The sequence below is a fragment of the Aythya ferina genome, assembly GCF_964211825.1.
Source record: "Aythya ferina genome assembly, chromosome: 5".
NCBI classification, from domain to species: domain Eukaryota; kingdom Metazoa; phylum Chordata; class Aves; order Anseriformes; family Anatidae; genus Aythya; species Aythya ferina.
In genome coordinates, this window is record NC_140301.1 from 40,823,253 (window position 1) to 40,842,562 (window position 19,310).

Genomic DNA, 19,310 nt, shown 5'->3' on the forward strand with positions numbered 1-19,310 from the left:
AACGCACAGCTTGACTGGATTCACGACATAATTATGGTTACACTTCCCTGCCAAAAATCAGGCCCACAAAGATCTGAATTAGCAAATAAAACAGACACATTCTGCCTCCTGAGACTCTCACAAACCTCTGTTATACCAGGCCACAGCGAATCTGTCCCAGTGAACTTAATCCGATGTATTTTTCCATGTGGTGATACCTAACTCACTGAGAAAGCCCAGGGCCCGCGGGCAGGAATCACAGTGGGTACACTGTGCTTCCCTTTATAATTTGCTTTCCACTAAACTGCATAGAAACATCCAGGCCAGTCCCCTAAGAAAAGGTAACATTGAAGACTGCTGCCTGAAATGGACCTTTTCGGCTATCTCATCAAATCTTTGTAAATGTGACAATCAAGCTCTCAAGAAAATTCACCTGGCAACAGCTGCACTGAAACAAAGTTACTGCAGCAACAAGTAACGTCAGAGTGTTAATAATTGACATGAAAAGAATGAAAAGGTGAGCAAGGGATAAAGTGGACAAAGGATTTTAGTACAAACTTCTGCTGGTAAGTAATCAATCAAAATTAAGATTGAAAGAGTCACTATGAACATTATTTCAAAAGCCGAAGTGAATTTGGTATCTTGGACTCCTGACTGGGGCTTGTAAAACTTCATTTTCTGGAACCTGATTTGCAAAATTTGACAAACAAATCCCCTACTGATTTGAATCTACTTTCATTCAATTACCCCAAGAAACTAAAGCAAACGGTGGAACAGTAGCTTCTAATGTTTGCTGTATTCAGAAAAAGAGCTGCTCGATCCCTGGTTCTACAGGTTAAGGCAGGAATTAGTAACGCGCTGATAATGAATGAGTTTCTTGATTTACCTAATCTAACAAAAGACCACTCCCCTTTGAGGGAGGAACTACATCCTAGTGACACTGTTTAGAAGAAGCTGTTTCGGATGACTAAAGTATCAACAGCCTCAGGTGAAATGAAATACTATATGAATGTCCATGACTATTACTGCTAGAGGTCAAAACAGCAGGAAAAATTTATGAGAATATCAAGTTAAATATTAAGAAATCAAGCTCTGTTTCTTCAAATTATTTTTTTTTTCTTTCTTTCTGCATTTCATTGTATGTCCGACTTTTTATAAGAAAGAGTATAAATCATTGGTTTAATTTAGTATTGCTTTGCCTAGAATCCTGATGTCAAATTTTGAAGACAAATGTAACATTTGTCTTCAGCAAAAGATATTCCCTTAATTCTAAGTATCAGAGTTAATACAATGAGTAACCTGTGCACTAAAACCAAATACCCGGAAGATGGTACTCACAAAATTAAGGAATTCATAAGTTCAGACCCCAAATGTATTGCTTTCCAGTGAACTTAGGAGCCAGCCTTAGTTCCTAATTTGTGAAGATACACTGAAATCCCATCATTTTTCATACATGGAAGTACAGTATGCTGTACCTCCTGAGGCTGTCTAATTAAAACTTAACAAAGTACTGTCTAATTTATACCACCAAGAAACATTCAATACTGAATGTCTGCTGAGGCTTAATGGTGTGAGATAAATTTAAAAAACATCATATTGTAAAACTTAGTATTTTCTCTGTAATTTACTGTACTGTGGTATTCTGAAAAATTCTGAGAACTGTATCCAATAGCTAGGTAATATATAACCTCCCATGAAAAAGTCTTACTTTTCACATCAAACAGACTGCAGTAAAATTGCCAGTTTCTCTGAAAAAAAAAAAAAAAGCCCTTCTGTACAAAACAAAATTTATATCTCTGCTAGACAAACTGCTAGCTGTCTTTAATCAGCAATGTTTTTTCAACTCTAGGTGACCACACCTCTGACTGAGTTACTATCATACCCCACTGTTTGTTTCATTTTCTTCAATTTTTTTTAATTTTTTTTTATTTTTTTAAGTCCTCCTTTTATTATATTTTGGAGGATTATTGTCAGGAATAATTGCTTCCTAATAATTACAGATATCATTATCATCATATATCAGGTTGAAATATTTGTTGTTACAAACATTGAAACTGGTTGATGGTATCAACAATAAGCTTCACAGCTCAGTAAAAAAATCCATGGTAAGTAAATATTGATTGACAAAAACAAATTATATTTGATAACACAAGGGTCTATTTCATTATTACTGCATTCAACCAAATTGCTTACGAAAAACAACTAACTTCCCAAAAGTGTGTCAGGAAATACAGTAATTTAAACTAAGCCTACATCATCTTTCCTATAACATAACTTTAACATATATATTTTGCAGTTACTATTCCATAGGGAAAAAAAATAAGCAGCACTGCTAAAAAATGAAGATTAAATCTTGATTATTGACTTGAAAAAATGCTCCTATGAAGGCACACATTTTAAGAATTTAATTTTATGGAGAACATTTTCTTAAAATAGTAAATAATGGTTTTACACCTAGTATTTTTACATATATGAGGGAAGTACAATGTTAGGGAACCTGTCTCAAGGTTAGGCTAATCTTCTAAACATGCATTTAAAAAACAAAAACAAAAACCACCACAAAACAAATGAAAAAAATCACCAGAAAAAAAAAAAAAAAAAACAACAAAAAAAAAACCACACACACCAGATATCATTAGCAACTGATTAAGGAAAAAAATAAACATACCAATGGATTTTCAGGGAACACATCTTTAATCCATTTCATTATAAACAATGAAGGACAAAAGTCAGACAACCTCTTGCTGTTTAATGCATTATCAAGCTTTAGATAGAAGCCCATTAAATATACCAGGTCTTGAGAAGTTCTCAGCTCAAAGTGCTGTTCTTTACCAACCAGAGTAATTCCTTATCACTGCCGCATGTATAACACATTTTTACTGAGATGTTCTGCAGGACAGGACTACTGGTTCTCACTGGTGGCTAACAAAAACAGATTAACTTGGTCTGAATTCAGTAGCTCAGAAATGCAACCTTAACACACCTAAGGCTTGATGAAAAATTTATTTTGAAGTACTGTAAGTAGAGAAGAAATGTAGTGTTACACAGCTACAAGTTAACACTGCATACATATAGGTGTACAAAGCCATGCACACCTAAGCCCACCTACAAGCATACCACCACCTCTATACACAGAGATAGGTATATAATTCACAAATCCTGCACAAAGAAATGGTGTTATTCACCTCCCCTACTTTCAGCCACATAAAGTTTAAGTAAACCAGGCACCTCCAAAATATATTTCTTCTGTCCTACCTTCCACATTATCCAAAAGGAAGAAGAATTGCCCTTTGGTGATATATACCCCTCTGTATTTGCTATGAGTGGAACCTGGATGAGTGGCTCAGCAAAGGTCTTTGGACAACTGAAGGTTGGTAAGTGGGCCCCTGCCTTAGCAGGACATAACTAAGGACAAGAGATGTTAGAAATGCCAGTTAGAGCCAAGGACAGAGATGTTAGAAATGCCAGTGTTAAGGTAAGCAGCACAAATGCATTGTGATTTTAACTGCATAACCACACTCAGTTTTTTTTTTTTTTGTTTTTTTTTTTTTGTCTTCTAAACTTCCTAATTGTTGCACAGGGTGGACCTAAACCCAAGAGTGAATCATCCCTGTCCAGTGAAGGAGCTGTTACCTGCTTATTCCTGTTTCTTCTGTTGCTGCCATAGGAATGAGACTGCAGTCCATGAGAAAATACACTTTTTATTTAATGGAACCACATCCTGTTGGGCATGGGTAAAATCCATCCGTCCTTTGGTTAAGGTACCTCAGCGTGACTTAACTGAAAGTTTTCAGAGGGATTCACAGTATGTTACCCATTTTCTGACTGTGCAAGATAAGTCTCTTGTGTCTAATCTGCAGAAGTACTGTGTGCTCACAGCTGCAATTGAAGTCAATGAGAAAAAGAACATAAATGTTATATAACACCTATACATCAGACCTGAGATTAAATTACTGAAGGCTTAATCTGCATTGAAAACAATTAAAAGGCAAATTAAAATGTAAGTGGCTATCCACAGATATCAAAAGTGAAAAAGTTTATTTCCAGTATTTACTGCTTGTCATCCAGGACTGAAAAGAAGCGGATTTCAATCTGTGAAACAGCCCATCAGTGAAAGAAGGGACTGCATGAACAGGACGGCCCACACCACACAAGTAGGAGGCTAATCTTCTCAGTTGGAAACTAGCTGGAGCAGCCAGGATATTAAACCAGCAACACAAGGGGAGGTTATTTGGAAGGCAAATGAGGTACATGTTCAAATTCAGCACCTAACGAGCAAGTTGAACCAATGTGGCAAAGAATATAATGAAAATAATCTCTTCAATTGTGTTTATGTATTGATTTTAGGAATCTGAATAAGAAGCAACAGGAAATTCTAATTGATGGGAAGAAATTTTATATAGTCAGCATTACTAAAATCTGGTGTACGACAGGTATGTTAAAATCTCTGATTAATAGTAAGGGTAAGAGAGGCAGTAAAGGATTATGACACCTTAGAAAACAAAACCCAGACCATTATTCCTTTTGGAGTGATCAGTAACACAGAACCACAGCTCTTGAATATGTACAGGTCAGTAAGCCAACTAACATCACTTAAGAAAGATTTGCTGGGTAGAAAATCTAATTAGAGCATAGGACAAGCTTTTCTTCAGCACCTATCTGTAATATTTGGAAAGAAAAATAATGGCACTATAAGAAAATTCATTTTAGGAGACATATGCTGAAAATTTCATGTGAGCAACTATAAATCAGTATTATACACTTAAAAAAAACACAAATTATTTGTTAGTATGAGGTAAACATTCTGTATCTCATTATAAAACAAGAGATGTTAATCACCGTACCAGAGATTTATTATAACATCTCTAATTATTTATAAATTAATTGAAAAACAACCAGAATCTTTACACGCACAGAACCATTCTCACAAATATACAAAGATCTTCAAAATCAGGAAAAAAAAGGATACAAGTATATGATGGAAAACGGGGATTCATTTAAGGGTGGATATAAAGAATAACTGACCTCACAAACAAGAGAAAGAAGAATTCCTCTTTCATGTACAAAGTAAATGAAGCAAACAAATGATAAAAAGTCATAACACTACAGAAGAAAAAATATCCTAAGAGGTAGAAGTTCTGAACTGATAAAATTAGCTCGACAGATAATAAGTATTTCTCATTATGAGAGGAACAGGGAATGCGTAAACCCATTCCAATGCTGGAATACCTATGTCACAATTTATAATGTAAAAACAAAAAACAAACCAAAAACAATTCAGTAGTATTCACCATATAAATTGCTATGTATTTGTTAAAAAACAAGGTGATATAGTTACATTTTTGCACAAAAATAATAAGCATTTCATTAGTTTTTAAGGAGGAATAACTTTTATATTTACTGATTCATACAGTTTTCACTTTTGGTGTTACAGAGTCGTTAGAGAAGATCCATGTCTGGACAATGTCCAGTTTCAATTAGTGGGATAAAAAACTGGGCCAAAAAAGTGAAAACACTGGATTTAACTTAATACAGAATTTAATGAAAGAATATAATTTCTCCCAGTCAGGGTATTTTTGCTTAAAATAGGTCTTGTCAAACAAATATGATTTCCTTCTTTGTGAGATTAGTAGCAGATGTCACACAAAGATTTGTCAGGCTTTAACATAGTATCACATGGCAGTCTGATAAAAAAAAAAAAAAGAAAAAAAAAAAAAAAAGAGAAATAAGCACTTTGCATCATCATGAAAATACTCCCTAAATGGATTCAGAATGGGCCAACAGTTAAAAGAAACAAAACAAAACAACAACAACAACACACACCAAAACCTCATGTTCGAAGAGTCAATCATCACTGAATAATACTGGAATACTCGTAAGGTTGCACAGGTATCAGTACTAGCCATACTCTTATTCAATGTATTCTTCAATTACTCAGAACCAGATAAACACAGCTAGTCACGTTCATGAATGACAAAGTAAGTAAATGATGATGAAACAATGTTTTGGGTCCCTTAATTATTAGGTCTTTTCAAGTTGAGTGTGTTTTAATAAAACCAAAAACTCTTAGCGTAAGAACAGTAGACACAGGCCACACATAGAAAGGGTTAACTGTATTATGAAAAGCAATGACTATGAAAAAGATTTTGGACTTCAGTATGAGGTGAGTGAACTGCTGTGGAAAAACTGGTAAGATGCAGTCTTCTGGTGTATACATAGTAAAATACAAGTATGTCTAGGAAGCAATTAAGGCAATTGTATTTTATGCATGACACTGAGGAACAATGTTATAAAATGCATCTGCTTTTACATACAAGGATATTAAAAACCCAGAGTAGATACAGAAAGGAGCTGCACTGGTCATGTAAGCAGTAGGGAAAATGGCATGTAGTGAAAGAGCTTATTCTGTACATATTTTTAAAATCTCAAGGATATGTCTATCCACTAAAAATCTATAGTGATACTTGTGCTAATTTGGAACAAGGTAAATCAAGTACCAGGAACAGAATCATTTTATCTCACTACTGCTTGTCATTGTCTTTCAATAAATGGACAGAAAATACAGGATAAGAATGATTTTTTAATCTAGTTGAGTAAGCACAACTTGAATCACTATGACAAACTATCAAAGGGAAATAGTGATCTCCTTTTCTCCTGGAATTTTTTTTACACCCACCTAGATACCTCTCCAGAAAGTATGTTTAAACAAACACATTTCTGGGATCAATACAGGCGCAACTGGTGAAATCAATAACCTTAAAACCAATTAAATTATGTAAAGATGGCTTCTGGGCTTGGCCTTAAATGCTGGGAATTTATGAATGACAAATATTCCAAAGGTAACATCGTGTATGTCTTCAATAGGTCTGCAAAAACTGTGGGTACTTTTGACCTTAATTTCCTCATGCCTTGGTTTCTCCATGAAGCACAAAGAAAACAGTCCTGCAGAAACACATTAATTAATTAATTGTTTATTAAACCTTTGATTCTTATAACATTGAATACTACAGAAAATCCCCATGATGGTTACTCAAAATTCTGTTTTCAGGGAAAGGTTTGAACAGTATCCAGTAAACATGGGATTGACACACATAATGAACAAAGCAGATAAAAAAAGAATATATTGATTGGCTGTTCTCTGGATACTGTGTGAAGCAGGAATACTGTGAAATAAAGCACACATGATCCTGTAATGAAAAATGTTAACGTACTGTTTCAGAGAAAAGGGAGTAAATGAAGATGCTTATTTCAGAAATGCCAGAACTGAGGTTAACTCTTGATTAACTGGCTACTTCAGTTTAGCTTTTTGCATGCATAGCAAATAACATGCAAAAATTGTAAATCTACAAAATACTCATAATTATTGTCTAAATAAACTGCCTTCCTAAAAGGATGAATGTTCTGACAAACAACTTTGCTGAAAGCAAGACCATTTGCTTGCCCTATCATGCACTTCTTAAATCCCCTGTAATTTGTCAACTTTGAATGTAATACTTCTCCAGGGGCTACCAATGAGCTTTTCACATCTTGCTCATGTCATCCATTTTCCGCTTGATTAGTGGGGACCTGAAGTAATCTTTCTGCTTCACAGAACAACTAAAGCCAACACACACGAAAATACCAGTATCTTAGGTACAGCTCTTAGCACGGGACAAAGGTCTTTAGGGATGTTCAGGATCTTGGCGCAATGAAGTGGCTGAGACAGATGAGGAAGAAACAAGCATCCAGGCTGAAAAAAAGGAAGGATAAGTTAGGAAAACAATGAGGGAAGACAAAAGAAAACATTTCTGAGAATAGGGAACAGAAGAAAGCTGAGTGATGCTGAAGGTACAGTGTAAGATGTGGGAAGAGAGACAAGATAAACTTGTATGGAAAAATGAAAGAGAAGAACACAAAAGTTCAATGTGCTTTTCAGACATAGGTCAAAACACGGGAGTAGAACATAATATGAGAAAAAAAATATTCCAAATCTTGTTTTCTTTTATCTGACAAAATTTGTGTTTTTTTTTTTTATTTTTTTTTTTTTATTTTTTTTGTTAACCTTTCTATTTTGAAGCGTTTACATGGAGAAAACTTATCTAAAAAGTTTTTAATATTGAACAAAAGTTGTTAATATTAAACAAATTACTCTTCTAAAGCTAAGTCAAATTATTCCAAGTATCAGGAAATAAAATTCACTTCTCCTTAACTTAAAAAAAAATCCACGTCAGATATGCCACTGAATGAATCTTTGAATGCAAAAGTGAATGAGTTTAAAACTATGAGAGGTAGTTTTAGTGCCAGTATCTTTTCAACATCAATTTATATCTAGTACCACATCTTAATCTCCACTTCTCTCCCCAAAATATGTCCACAGATAGTTGGTGTTCAAGCTATTAAAAACTAATGAAAATTGTAGACTTTAATTTGATAAGTTAAAAACTCTTCAAGGCTTAATGTCATCACTTTAAATGTAGCATAAAAAAGGCAACAGAGAGAAATGATGGAAACTCTTTAAGACAGACTGTTTGTGCAGTTTTACATTTTTATTTTACATACTATGTGCAGTTCTAGTACTATATGCAGCATTTTGAAATTTAAAATAAAAAAAGAAAATTTGTATTCATACTGAAATATTTGCAATTCTTTGGGGAAAAGCACATCTTTAAAAAAATAATCAAACCAAGTAAGGTCTTCTGTACACTCAATACTAAGGAAGCCTTGTCTGATACTACAACCTAGTATCTTACACTTTCCTTGTACCACCTTTCATTGTAATAATATCCTCATGTCCTCCAATATCCTCATAAAATTCTTGGATTCTACCTATATATAGCTTCCTACTACAACACCTCCAGATCACCCTTCAAAACCCAACTTAACTTTTTGTTTCTTTATGTAGTAGTTATATATTGTGCACAGCTTTCTCCTGTTAAACAGTAATGACTACTGATAAAGTTCTTCCCACATCTACCTAGAGTGGCATGTTGAGTTCCATGAAAACTGGGAATGGAAGAGGAGAGAGAACCCTCTTAGGGACCCAACCATTATTCTTCTGTCAGTAGCTGTTGAAAGCTGCTAAAAATCAGAATTGGAAAACTAAGACTGCATAATCATATATGCCTCTTTTACCTTGAAACAAAGGTAAATAACTACTTGCTTCATTTAAAATCCTCTTTTTTTTTTTTTTTCCCCACTATATTAAAAATTAAGGTAATGCATTCTCATGTAGTGTTCTCTTGAGAAATTATTTCTATCCAGAAGAGGCTGTGATCTAAAGACCACAGATGGCTTCCAGTCACATTGATACACATAAAAAGAACAGAATAATGAAAGGTCATCAAGAAGATGAAGATGAGCCTCACATTTGCAAACTAGGACATTTTTAAACAGTTGTTTCTCATGCACTGTATGCACAACTGCTGTAAACACAGAGAATAACTAGAGCATATGTGTAACTCTATCTCATTTTGCTCTCTGAAAAGTGAGTAATGAAGAATTTATTTTTTTATTTTTTATTTTTTACAGTGAGTGGAAGACTCAAAGCTTCTAGAAATAAAGTGTATATATAGCAGTAAAAACTTTGCAGGTGGCTACCTCCTTGAGTAGATCAGAGGCAGTGTTTGATGTATCAGGTGGTTAAGAACATAACTTTCCCAAATCAAGCATTGCACATAGAAAACCAAATCCACTATGTGATGTTTACAAACAAGAATGAAGAACTTTGCAAATCTCAGATATTAACATATTTTAGAAACAAATAAACCATTTGGTTTCCCTCAGACTGCATCTTGAATAAGATAACAGGTGAAACAAGACATGATGAAACATGGACAGGTAGTCGATGTAGAACCAGATACACAAAGGTTCTGATATACTTCTTGGCACTTGTGCATTCTTCTGAGGATATGATATCCCCTGGAAAGACAGCAAGAGGCAGTGCCAAGGCTGACAAACCTGTATCTTTCCTTTAAGATGTTTCCTTACCCCTGGTCCAGGAGGGAACAGTGAGTAAAGGAAAATGTTTACAGCAATCTTGACACATGTCTTGACTGAACTGAATATTCATGATATTTCCTGACATTTCAGTTATAGCAAGATATCCAAGATCAGTGGTATCAAAGCCTCTACCAAATTAAAGCTGTATTGGGTCACACAAATGGTTTTGATAAAAAATAATTTTAGAGGAGGTGCTGTGGATAGTGTCCTGCTAGGAGGGAATATTTATGCAACAAACAACCTCTTCCCAAATTATTCCCTGAGACAGAAACCACAGTCATTAATTATAGTGACAGAGCTTCTGCATGGAATACTTGCTGGTTTTACAAAACCAGCTCTAGACAATTCAAGAATGCCATCAGACTTTTGGATGAAATTGCTTGATTTGAGCCCTGAAGCAAATTCCAAAATAAATTTAAGCATAACACAACAAGCAAGCAACGGATGTGCTGTTGAGTAGGAAAACAAACAAACAAACCCTGCATTTACTGCCACTTCTAGATTTCACCTGTATTTGTCCCTGCTTGGCCTTATTTCTTTCAGACAGAAGTGTTCTTTCAGTATTGGTGTGATCCCAGCACAGGAACAGGAAAAGCGTGAAGTATGGTAAATTTAGGACAGACCCCAAGAAATCACTTTGCAGATTTGCTACAAATGCCCAGACTCTTCTCAAGAGTCTAGGTGAAGCAGTATTTCCAGGTGAGATGCTAGGTATCATGTGCTGGACTTTGCAACACAATAACACTGTCACACAGTCTAGATCAGAGAGGAGCAACGTGTGGCTGTTCACAGCACCCACATGAAAAACTGTACCCCTTTATGTATACATCCCCAAAGATGACAATTGGTCTATTGCCCACATAATTATGCCTTTTCTTAGATAGCAGATTCTGTCTTATATCTGCAATGAATCTGTAAAGGCTCTGTGGTATTTCACAGCTATTTTAATGCTATAAATCCCTGAGTGAACAACTAGAGTGACTTACCAGACAGAATCCACCTTAAGACTGTAGGAGGAAACAATAAATTGGTTTTGACTTTTCTAAATCCAGGATGGCCTTGCTCTAGGTAGGACCATTTCCTGACTGAGAAGCAGACTGAGTAGAAGGTTAAGAAATTCTTCTGTCAGAATTTTGTGACAGTTCCTGAAGCAATAGGAAAAAGTGAATTCTCCCTAGGGCATTAACAATTCAGGTGACTGAATAAAAAAGGAAGTTAGTGAAAAACATAAAAAAAGGAATAAGGTAGAATAATAGAAAAATTCACTCATGATTGCATTCCTCAGCTGTATATCATAGAAATCTGAAATGCACATGTAAATCTAAATCAGCCTGAGACTCCACACAGTGAAGTATAGAGTCACACACATGGTTATTACATGACTAAATCAACAAGCCATAGGTTGATCCTGTTTTGACATCAGTTTTATATAACTTCTTCCTCAGTGCTGTTTCACAGAATAAATCAAAGTAGCAAGATGAAGCACAAACTGAATAAATGTATTTCATAGAGGCAATTCCATTTTCAAGGTCACTCAAGTTTTGACTCTGAAATTGCAGTCTTTAATTTTGCTCTTAATTAACCATTAGCTTTTACAGGGAGCAGGGAGTAATTTTAAGAGGTCAAAAAGTGAACAACTATCAGATTTTTAGAGGTGCTGAGGCAACTGTAGACAGTTACTTAGTGTGATACAAAAAAATTAAGTGGATTAGATACCTAACTACCATTAAAACTCATGAGAGGTTGGTATCCAAAACACTTAGAAACATTTTGAGTATTAGCTCCCTATTTACCTCTCTCTTACCAAGATCTCAGTTTTGTCTTCAGAACAAGGCAGTTACATTCACAAAACATTTTCTTTCCCTTTCATATATTGTCCTTACCCAGCTTGCTTTTAAAACAGATCCACACCTGGTAATTCAATAAACATGGCAGCTTCCCCAACTTTCAGACATACCATTTAATTTTCTTCAAAGCCCCACTGAAATCAGCTCTGTGAACTCTTTAGATCTCTTGTTCCTCCCAGTTCTGATTCAAGGTACTGGCTTGCCTCCTTTACTGATATGAAATAGCACTGCTACCACCCTGCCTTTCATATTGCTTGGGAAAGCAGAGGTGGAAGTTCTGCTGCACAGCACAAAGGGAGAGATCATCATTCTAGGACAATTTCTGTTTATCCAGAGTGCCCAATCTGGAGGGAGCTAGTCTGTTTCCACTATGCTCTGATGAGATCAACATCAACGTGTTAGATCAACGTGTTAGATCAACAGTATTAACCAGTACTCTGGTTAGGTTAGGTGACTTGGTTAAAGGTTTTCATGTTGTTCACCACAATATGGTGACCTTAAAATTATAAGCTTGATAGACAGTTTCAAGAAGAAATCAGTCCAAGGGAGGAATCATTCCTCTATCAGCACTGCTTTCTTTCTTTGCACCACAGGAAAAACAAAAAAATGAGCTATGTTAAGTGTTCCACCGAAAGCCCACAACATTGTATTTACGAGGCAGACATATTTCTACAATCAGCAATGTCATTTGAAGTAGAAAGGTAGAAGAGATGAAAAATCAGTTAAAAAAAAAAAATACTAGAGAAAGCAGTAACTTTTTTTTTTTTTTTTTTAAACTTAACTGTATAACCCTTGGCTAGACAAGGGCATTTGCAGGAGAAAATGCAAGCTAAGACATTACAAAAAGTTAATATACATCAAATACTAGGGTTCTGTCCAGCAAAATTCTACTCAGAAAAAAGTTGTAAGATAAGTTTCAGGGAAGGTGGCAGAGATAGTGTTATATATATATACATAATGTGTGTATATATATATATATATATATATATTTAATTGGCACACTGGAACATATATGTCTAAATACTGGAATGCAATATCACTTTGCAACAAAATTACAAATTTCTGGTATTATTTTTACCACTACTACTACTAGTAATAATAAATCCCACTAAGTTAATTCTATTTTTGCTAGGAAAAGAATGACCAGCAAGATTAAAAAAATAGCTTAAGAGATATGAAAAAAAAAATATATACACACAATCTGATAGACTAGAAAATTTAGAAAAGTTCAGCTAGGCACAAAAATGCTGTTAATGATTAGCTGCATAACAAGAGATTTATCTCTGTCTTTTTTTCTTTCTTTTTGTGTGTACGTGTGTTGCAAAGGCAACACAGCCACAGTGCAGGTCTGTCTGTGCCATTCTTAGGCCACTTTCAGGCCGATTGAGAAAAGCTGGAAAGTAAACACAGGTGTTTTAAAACTGGAGCCGCTGTCACGGACAACCACAAACACCCTTAACTCTGATGTGGCAACGCCTCTTTCCCGCCCTCTCTTTTTTTAAAGTAGTGCCCCAAAAGAACATGTCAAATGTTTCACCTTTCACCACCTCAAAATAACTTGGAGCTCATAGTATTGTCTGGGAAATTGCAAGCAAAAAGATCATTTTTTCATTCCTTTTCAGATGTAGCCAACTACAAATCAGTTGCATGAAAAAGAGCCATTCTATTTCTAATTATTTTATTTTCAGTGCCCACTGACATACCTGCAAGCACCATGCTACAAGTTGAACCCTTTCTTCCTTGAATGTAATTCAGACTCCTCATTTTCATGATTCAGGTTCAACTAAAGACAGCTGGGGGATTTTGCAATAATTAAAGAAGAGATTTAACCCAGTGGATAAGAGGAAAAATAAAAACAAAACAAAACCCCGAGTCCCCCAAACTACAAGAATGAACCTTGATTTTCAATTATTGTGCAAGAATACATACAGAACTGAAAAAGCACTTGCTTGTAAATTAGCTATTCCAGGAAACAGTGCATCCTGTTCAGCAGCCCTGAAGTACTGACTAGAGAAAAACTATGGAAAGCAAAAGCTGACCTAATTCCCAGAAATTATGTTGTTAGTCTTCACTTATGCAATCAATGTGAAAAAAAAAAAAAAAAAGAAAAAAAGAAAAAAAGAAAAAAAGAAAAAAAAGAGAAAATAATGATCAGGTGACAAAAATGAAACAGCTCCAGCTACAGCCAGTCCCAATATAATTTTAGAAGGCTGGTGCACTAACCAGAGATGGTGACATTTGGACTGAAACTACAGCCCCAGCAACACACCTTGCCTCAAAAAGCAGAACGGGTTCATAATCTATATATTAAAATCTAGATCAAGAAAATAAGAATGACAGTTTATATGGAAAATGGTGCGAGCCTCAAAACCTCTATCAACAGTGAATGTGCTGCAGACATATGTTCTTTTCAGCAATACTATATGTCAATATCAGGCCTTGCTTATTGCAAAGGATGATTTTTCTTGTCAGTCTCAGCCTCCAGATTCCTGAACGATTTTCTTTTTGACATAGATGCTTACACACCCCCGCTTCAAAAACCAGACACCAGACTGTCTGTGTGTCCTGTACTCTAACTTAAACAAACATGAACTACTTCATAAGATAGACAGAGCTCAGGCATACATTTATTTATTTATTTTAGGACATAAGCAGGATTTTTCTTTTTCCAAAAGTGTGTGGTAAAGAGACAGTATTATTTATCAGAGGACCTGTCTGAATGGCCCTGAGCATCCTCATCCTGTTAACTTCCCAGGGCTCTCAAAAACATTCACAACCTCACAGAATAGTCCTCAAAAGATGACTTGCAAATTTAAATTATACATTAAAAACCAGTCACTGTTATTCCCTGTAGGCCATTTTATGTCCAAATTACACACTATTTTGTATACGTTATTACAAGTCTAACAAATAATACATGCAAAACTTTGCTGCATCTAGCCAACAGAACACAACTGTAACAAATGTAATGCATTAAGTTTCTGTCATCAGCCAATGTTACTCACAGTACCGTGAATCACCTAACAAATTATTAAATTGCACACATGTGCACACTTCTTAACCTACGCATGCAAACATTGCAGCAAAAGCCATAAAAAGCAAGTGCATTCACAATTTAGCCTCATTTGTTGCTACTTCTGGCCTTTGCATTAAGCACACATGACTCAAAAATCATATACTATTAAGACTATTGCACATAATGGAGAAATTAGACAACAACATTGCGTGTAAATTAGAGTGTTTATGGGTTTGCATTAGAAATACTTTTCTGTTAAAATAGAAAGGAATTGTTCTTGACTGTAATACAAACCAATAGTTTAATTTGGTCCATTAAAAAAAGTGCATTAATACGCTAACAGAGAAAGCCATTAAGCATTTTGATAGCAACAATTCAGAGGCAGGTGAAAACAGAGGGAAGAAATGCTTTTTGAACTAACCCGTTTAAAGAACAAAAATTTCACTCCACACAATAACGCAGCAAAAATGGTGTTATTCACCTGCAGGTTTGGGAAAGCTCAGAAAGTATGTTTTAGGCTAATAAATGGGAGTTAGGGGAACTTAATCAAACTACTAAATACCATTAAACAGCAATAACAGATTTATTCCTCAGCACTACAGTGACCTCCTGGCCAAAAACTAATTTCTCATCCTTCCAGCCTTTTGTATAAAAAGTTAATACTCAGTCACAAAAGGGGCTGATTGTTGAAGCAAGAAACTCACATTCACATTCTGAAAGACAAGGGGCACTTTCAGCTGCACCTAACTTCAAGAGAAGTTGTAGACACTCAGCATTGGACACTTACTATTACTTGATGCAGCTCTGGAGAGCAACTACTATTTTTTTTTTTTTTTCTCTTGTGTCTTGAAGACCTGGCATGAGAAGTACAGTAAAACTGTAAAAAAGTACTACAGAACTTTAACCATAAAAAATGAGCATTCATAAATGAAACAAACAAAATGAGAAGCTGATTTCATCATTGAGAAATGGGGAGAAAAACCCCTCAGATTACAAAACGGGGCCCTAATCCTGCAAGTTTTACTCTTATGAATAATATGTACTCACAGAAGTAGCTTCCTGAGTGAGGCTTACTGGATTAGGCCCCAATTTGTGAAAATGTTGTTTCTGGACTGAGACATGCTATTTTAACTTTCAGGCTGGAATGAAGTTTTCAGAGTGGAGCTCTTAAGCCCTAAAGACAGAGGTTAGAGTGGGAACAACGCAAGGGTGTGAAATACGCTGCTGCTGCTACAACGTCAACTTTGCTTGGAAATTTTTTTCAAATTACTAAAGAAACGAAATATGAAGTCTGATGTCATTCTCTTCAAACATAAACACATCTCAGCAAGACTACGAGCCTTTTTCTCCAAAAGGATAACTGAAAAAACAAGAATATGAGAAGCAGACATTCCTTCGTGAGGACAAAGTTAATAAAACATTTTATTTGGGAAGTAGACACAATACGACTGGAGTTTGACGGTGCACTTAACTCTGTTCTAATGTTTTAAAAAAATTGACAACACTTGTCAAAAGATGTAAAAAATTGTTTTGTGGTCCAAGAAGTCACTCAGCAAGAATAATTTTTAAGCAGCTTTTCCTTTTGTTGCAGTTAAAATTAAAATCCATGCTGTGTAATCCTTGGAGTCAATCTGTAATTAAGGGGATTTGAAGAGAGACCACGCATTGCATTAATGATAAAATTTAATATCTGTTTTAATACTCTAACATAAGAAAAAACCCTAAGCAACATACAAAAAAAGCAATCATCTCCCTATTTTGTGTGAATGTAGCATATATACACCATTACTATGTCTTGCAGCAATGCTGTATTTGATGTTAGCTTTTTGTTTATACACCAAATGTTTCAGGATTTAGCAACTACAGAGCTTAAAACTGCATCTGTTTGAAAGTTGGCACCCAGGTTTAATAGGCTAGATAAACAGATTTTATTTTATCTAGTTTGGAAAATGAGTGTTTCTGTTGTTACTGCCGTACAGCAACTACAAACGGAAGTAGCTATCCAAGCATTTCCGAGATTTCAGTCACTCTACCCTGAGTCTCTCTCTCTTCTAACATCTAAGACAATTACACCTCAGCTGTAAGAAATAGAAGCAGATAATGAACTGAACTAATTCATTTCATATTCTTAATTATTAGCATATAATTAATAATTAAAAGTCTAAAAAAAAGTCTAATTACAAAAAAAGAAAAAAAGTATTTGGTGCACTCCCCTCTAGCCTACATGCTCCTTTTCCAAAGAAAAACTTTGAAATGTCTCTTCAAAATAGAGCTACTTGACACCAAGTAGTGGATTCAAACTACCTGCAGTTGTTGAACAGTGGAGGCAAGCACAGTTCAATTTTTTAAAATAAAAACCTGCATTAAATAGTTCCATCCTTTTAAGAGATGGAGAGATGGGGTAAAGGATTATAGTACCGTGGCAATGAGGTATTCTGTGATTCTTTTTTTTTTTTTTTTTTTTTCCCCAAAGAACTCAGTTAAGAAGTATGGTTAAAGTAAAAGTGTCCATAATGAGATTTTGGATGGAAAGAGTTTGAAGGAATATGATTATTATTTATTTTTTTAAAACTGAGAAAGCACAATAGAGTCTTTTAATGTGGGCATCAAAGATTTTTCCTATTAGAATGTGTTCTGGTCTGAGCTTTTCTGAAAGAACTAGCGAAGCATAAATGTATGCTTACCAGATCTTCTTGTATCTTGTAAGATACCTAGTTTATGAAAACAAATTTCAATAGTTTCCACTATCTCTGAGTTCTGTTATAACAGCCTAAACGTGTGTGGCACCACCTTTGAGACTTTGTATATTTGAGACCCAGCTCCATTAAAATTCAAGTGCATGTGGAACTCACAAGCTTAGATCAAAGTAAGAAAGGGCTCCTTTCTTCTCAAAATTTAGATCTTATAATAGTAACTGTTAGTGTCAGGAGGACTGCTCTCTGGAACAATCACTGCTATGTATGTACACTGAATCAGGGCTTAATCTACAAGACTACCTTCACTATTTGAAAGCCTGGTCCAAATGATGCTTGCAGTGTAAATAATAATTTAAATTGTATTGATGTATTCAAAATAAGTTCTCAAAATTTTTCAGAATGGGTCGCCAATGTAATTGTAAAGACAGAACTCTGTGTGCAAATCACAACACCTTAATAACCCCTCCAGCGTCACAGTTATTTCTTTAATAATCAAATACAAGCAAGCATTGAAATAATCGTCTTCATTGTGATCCACAAGGAAATGGCAAATTTATGAAACTGAACAGAATCTGAACATACTTAGTAAAACTGGGAAAGATGACCTCTGTTCTTGAGCAGAGAACCAATTTTGGAGATGGAAAGAACAGTATCAACAAACACAGTTCAGAAAATAAAGTCCCAGTAGGTTTCTTTATGTACTAATCTAAGTATAAAATGACATTTGAGTCTTTGAGTTTAATTTTTAATTGCAAATTTGGCTGTTTAGCAGCTTAACACAATCACCAGTTCACATCAATACCGTGTTTAGGAAATGTGATGTGTACTTATTTAAACAATAACATTGTTACTTCAACTTGTTAGCCAAAGTTTTAAGGCATCTGTCTTCTAATTTCACATTTTTATTGCTTTTTCTTTGTAAAATACATTTACCTTACCAGTAATGAAAGCTGAATTTTGGAAATAAGAACACAGCTGGCTGAATTCTGGAGGCATAAAAAATTGAGGTTTTAATTGAAAACACATTTTATAGGAGAAATCAGACCTTCTTTGAATGTTTCCAGTGAACAACTTTTTTTTTCCCCTTTGTATCGAGCAATTTTGATTCAGCTACTTGATGGAGCCAGCTATGCATGCAGTGTTTCTAAATATGAAGATTCATATAAAATATGTTGAATTGAAATCCTAACGCATTGATATGCCTCCGCTGATGTGAACCTCATTTTACACTTCTGACATCTTACAAACCATATACACGTAAAACACGGTTAAGTACTTCATATGCTAAAATTCTATCTGTGCTTGTGTTAATGTGTTAATCAGTAAAGATATATTACCTCCAGAATAGGTATAACACCAGTAAGCCTGCAAAGGTGTTTTTTTTTTTTAAATATGGTTAAGACCTGGAAACTAAGAATTACTACCAAATCTACAACTTAACTCCTAATGTGTAACTTAGTACTCTAAAGCTTATTCCTACAGAAAAGCCAAAGCTCTGCTGCCAGTGTATCTCATCAGAAAAGCTGTGATCTGCCAGAAAAGAGATGAAGAACATTTTACCTCATAAAGCAAACTTTCAGAGAAGAAAAATAAAAAGGTTAAAATAAATAAAATGCCGCCATTCGTTCTTTCTGCTTTTCAAGCATTTTTTGTAAAGACCTCTATAATGCCAGGATAGAAATACAAATCTACAACACACAACACATCTCACAACACAACACACAACACATCTGTGCAGTGTAAAATTGTGAACAGAAGAGTCCACTTTTCCTTTATACCTCTGCACGGCCACAC

General features: G+C 35.0%; 1 protein-coding gene across 3 annotated transcripts in view; it reads right to left on the reverse strand.

The window, feature by feature from the left end:
• Positions 1-19,310, reverse strand: part of MIPOL1 (mirror-image polydactyly 1) — a 205,431-nt gene that overhangs the window by 76,629 nt on the left and 109,492 nt on the right. The window contains exon 11 of one of the 3 annotated variants that reach the window (XM_084521481.1): positions 6,443-6,921. The exons of 1 other annotated variant lie outside the window; for it this stretch is intronic. In XM_084521481.1, the coding sequence (XP_084377607.1) occupies positions 6,751-6,921 (171 nt within the window). In that variant the 3' untranslated portion in view covers positions 6,443-6,750. Of the gene's footprint in view, positions 1-6,442; positions 6,922-6,947; positions 7,709-19,310 lie in introns of those variants that run through there. One more of the 3 variants, XM_084521482.1, reaches the window with a different exon arrangement.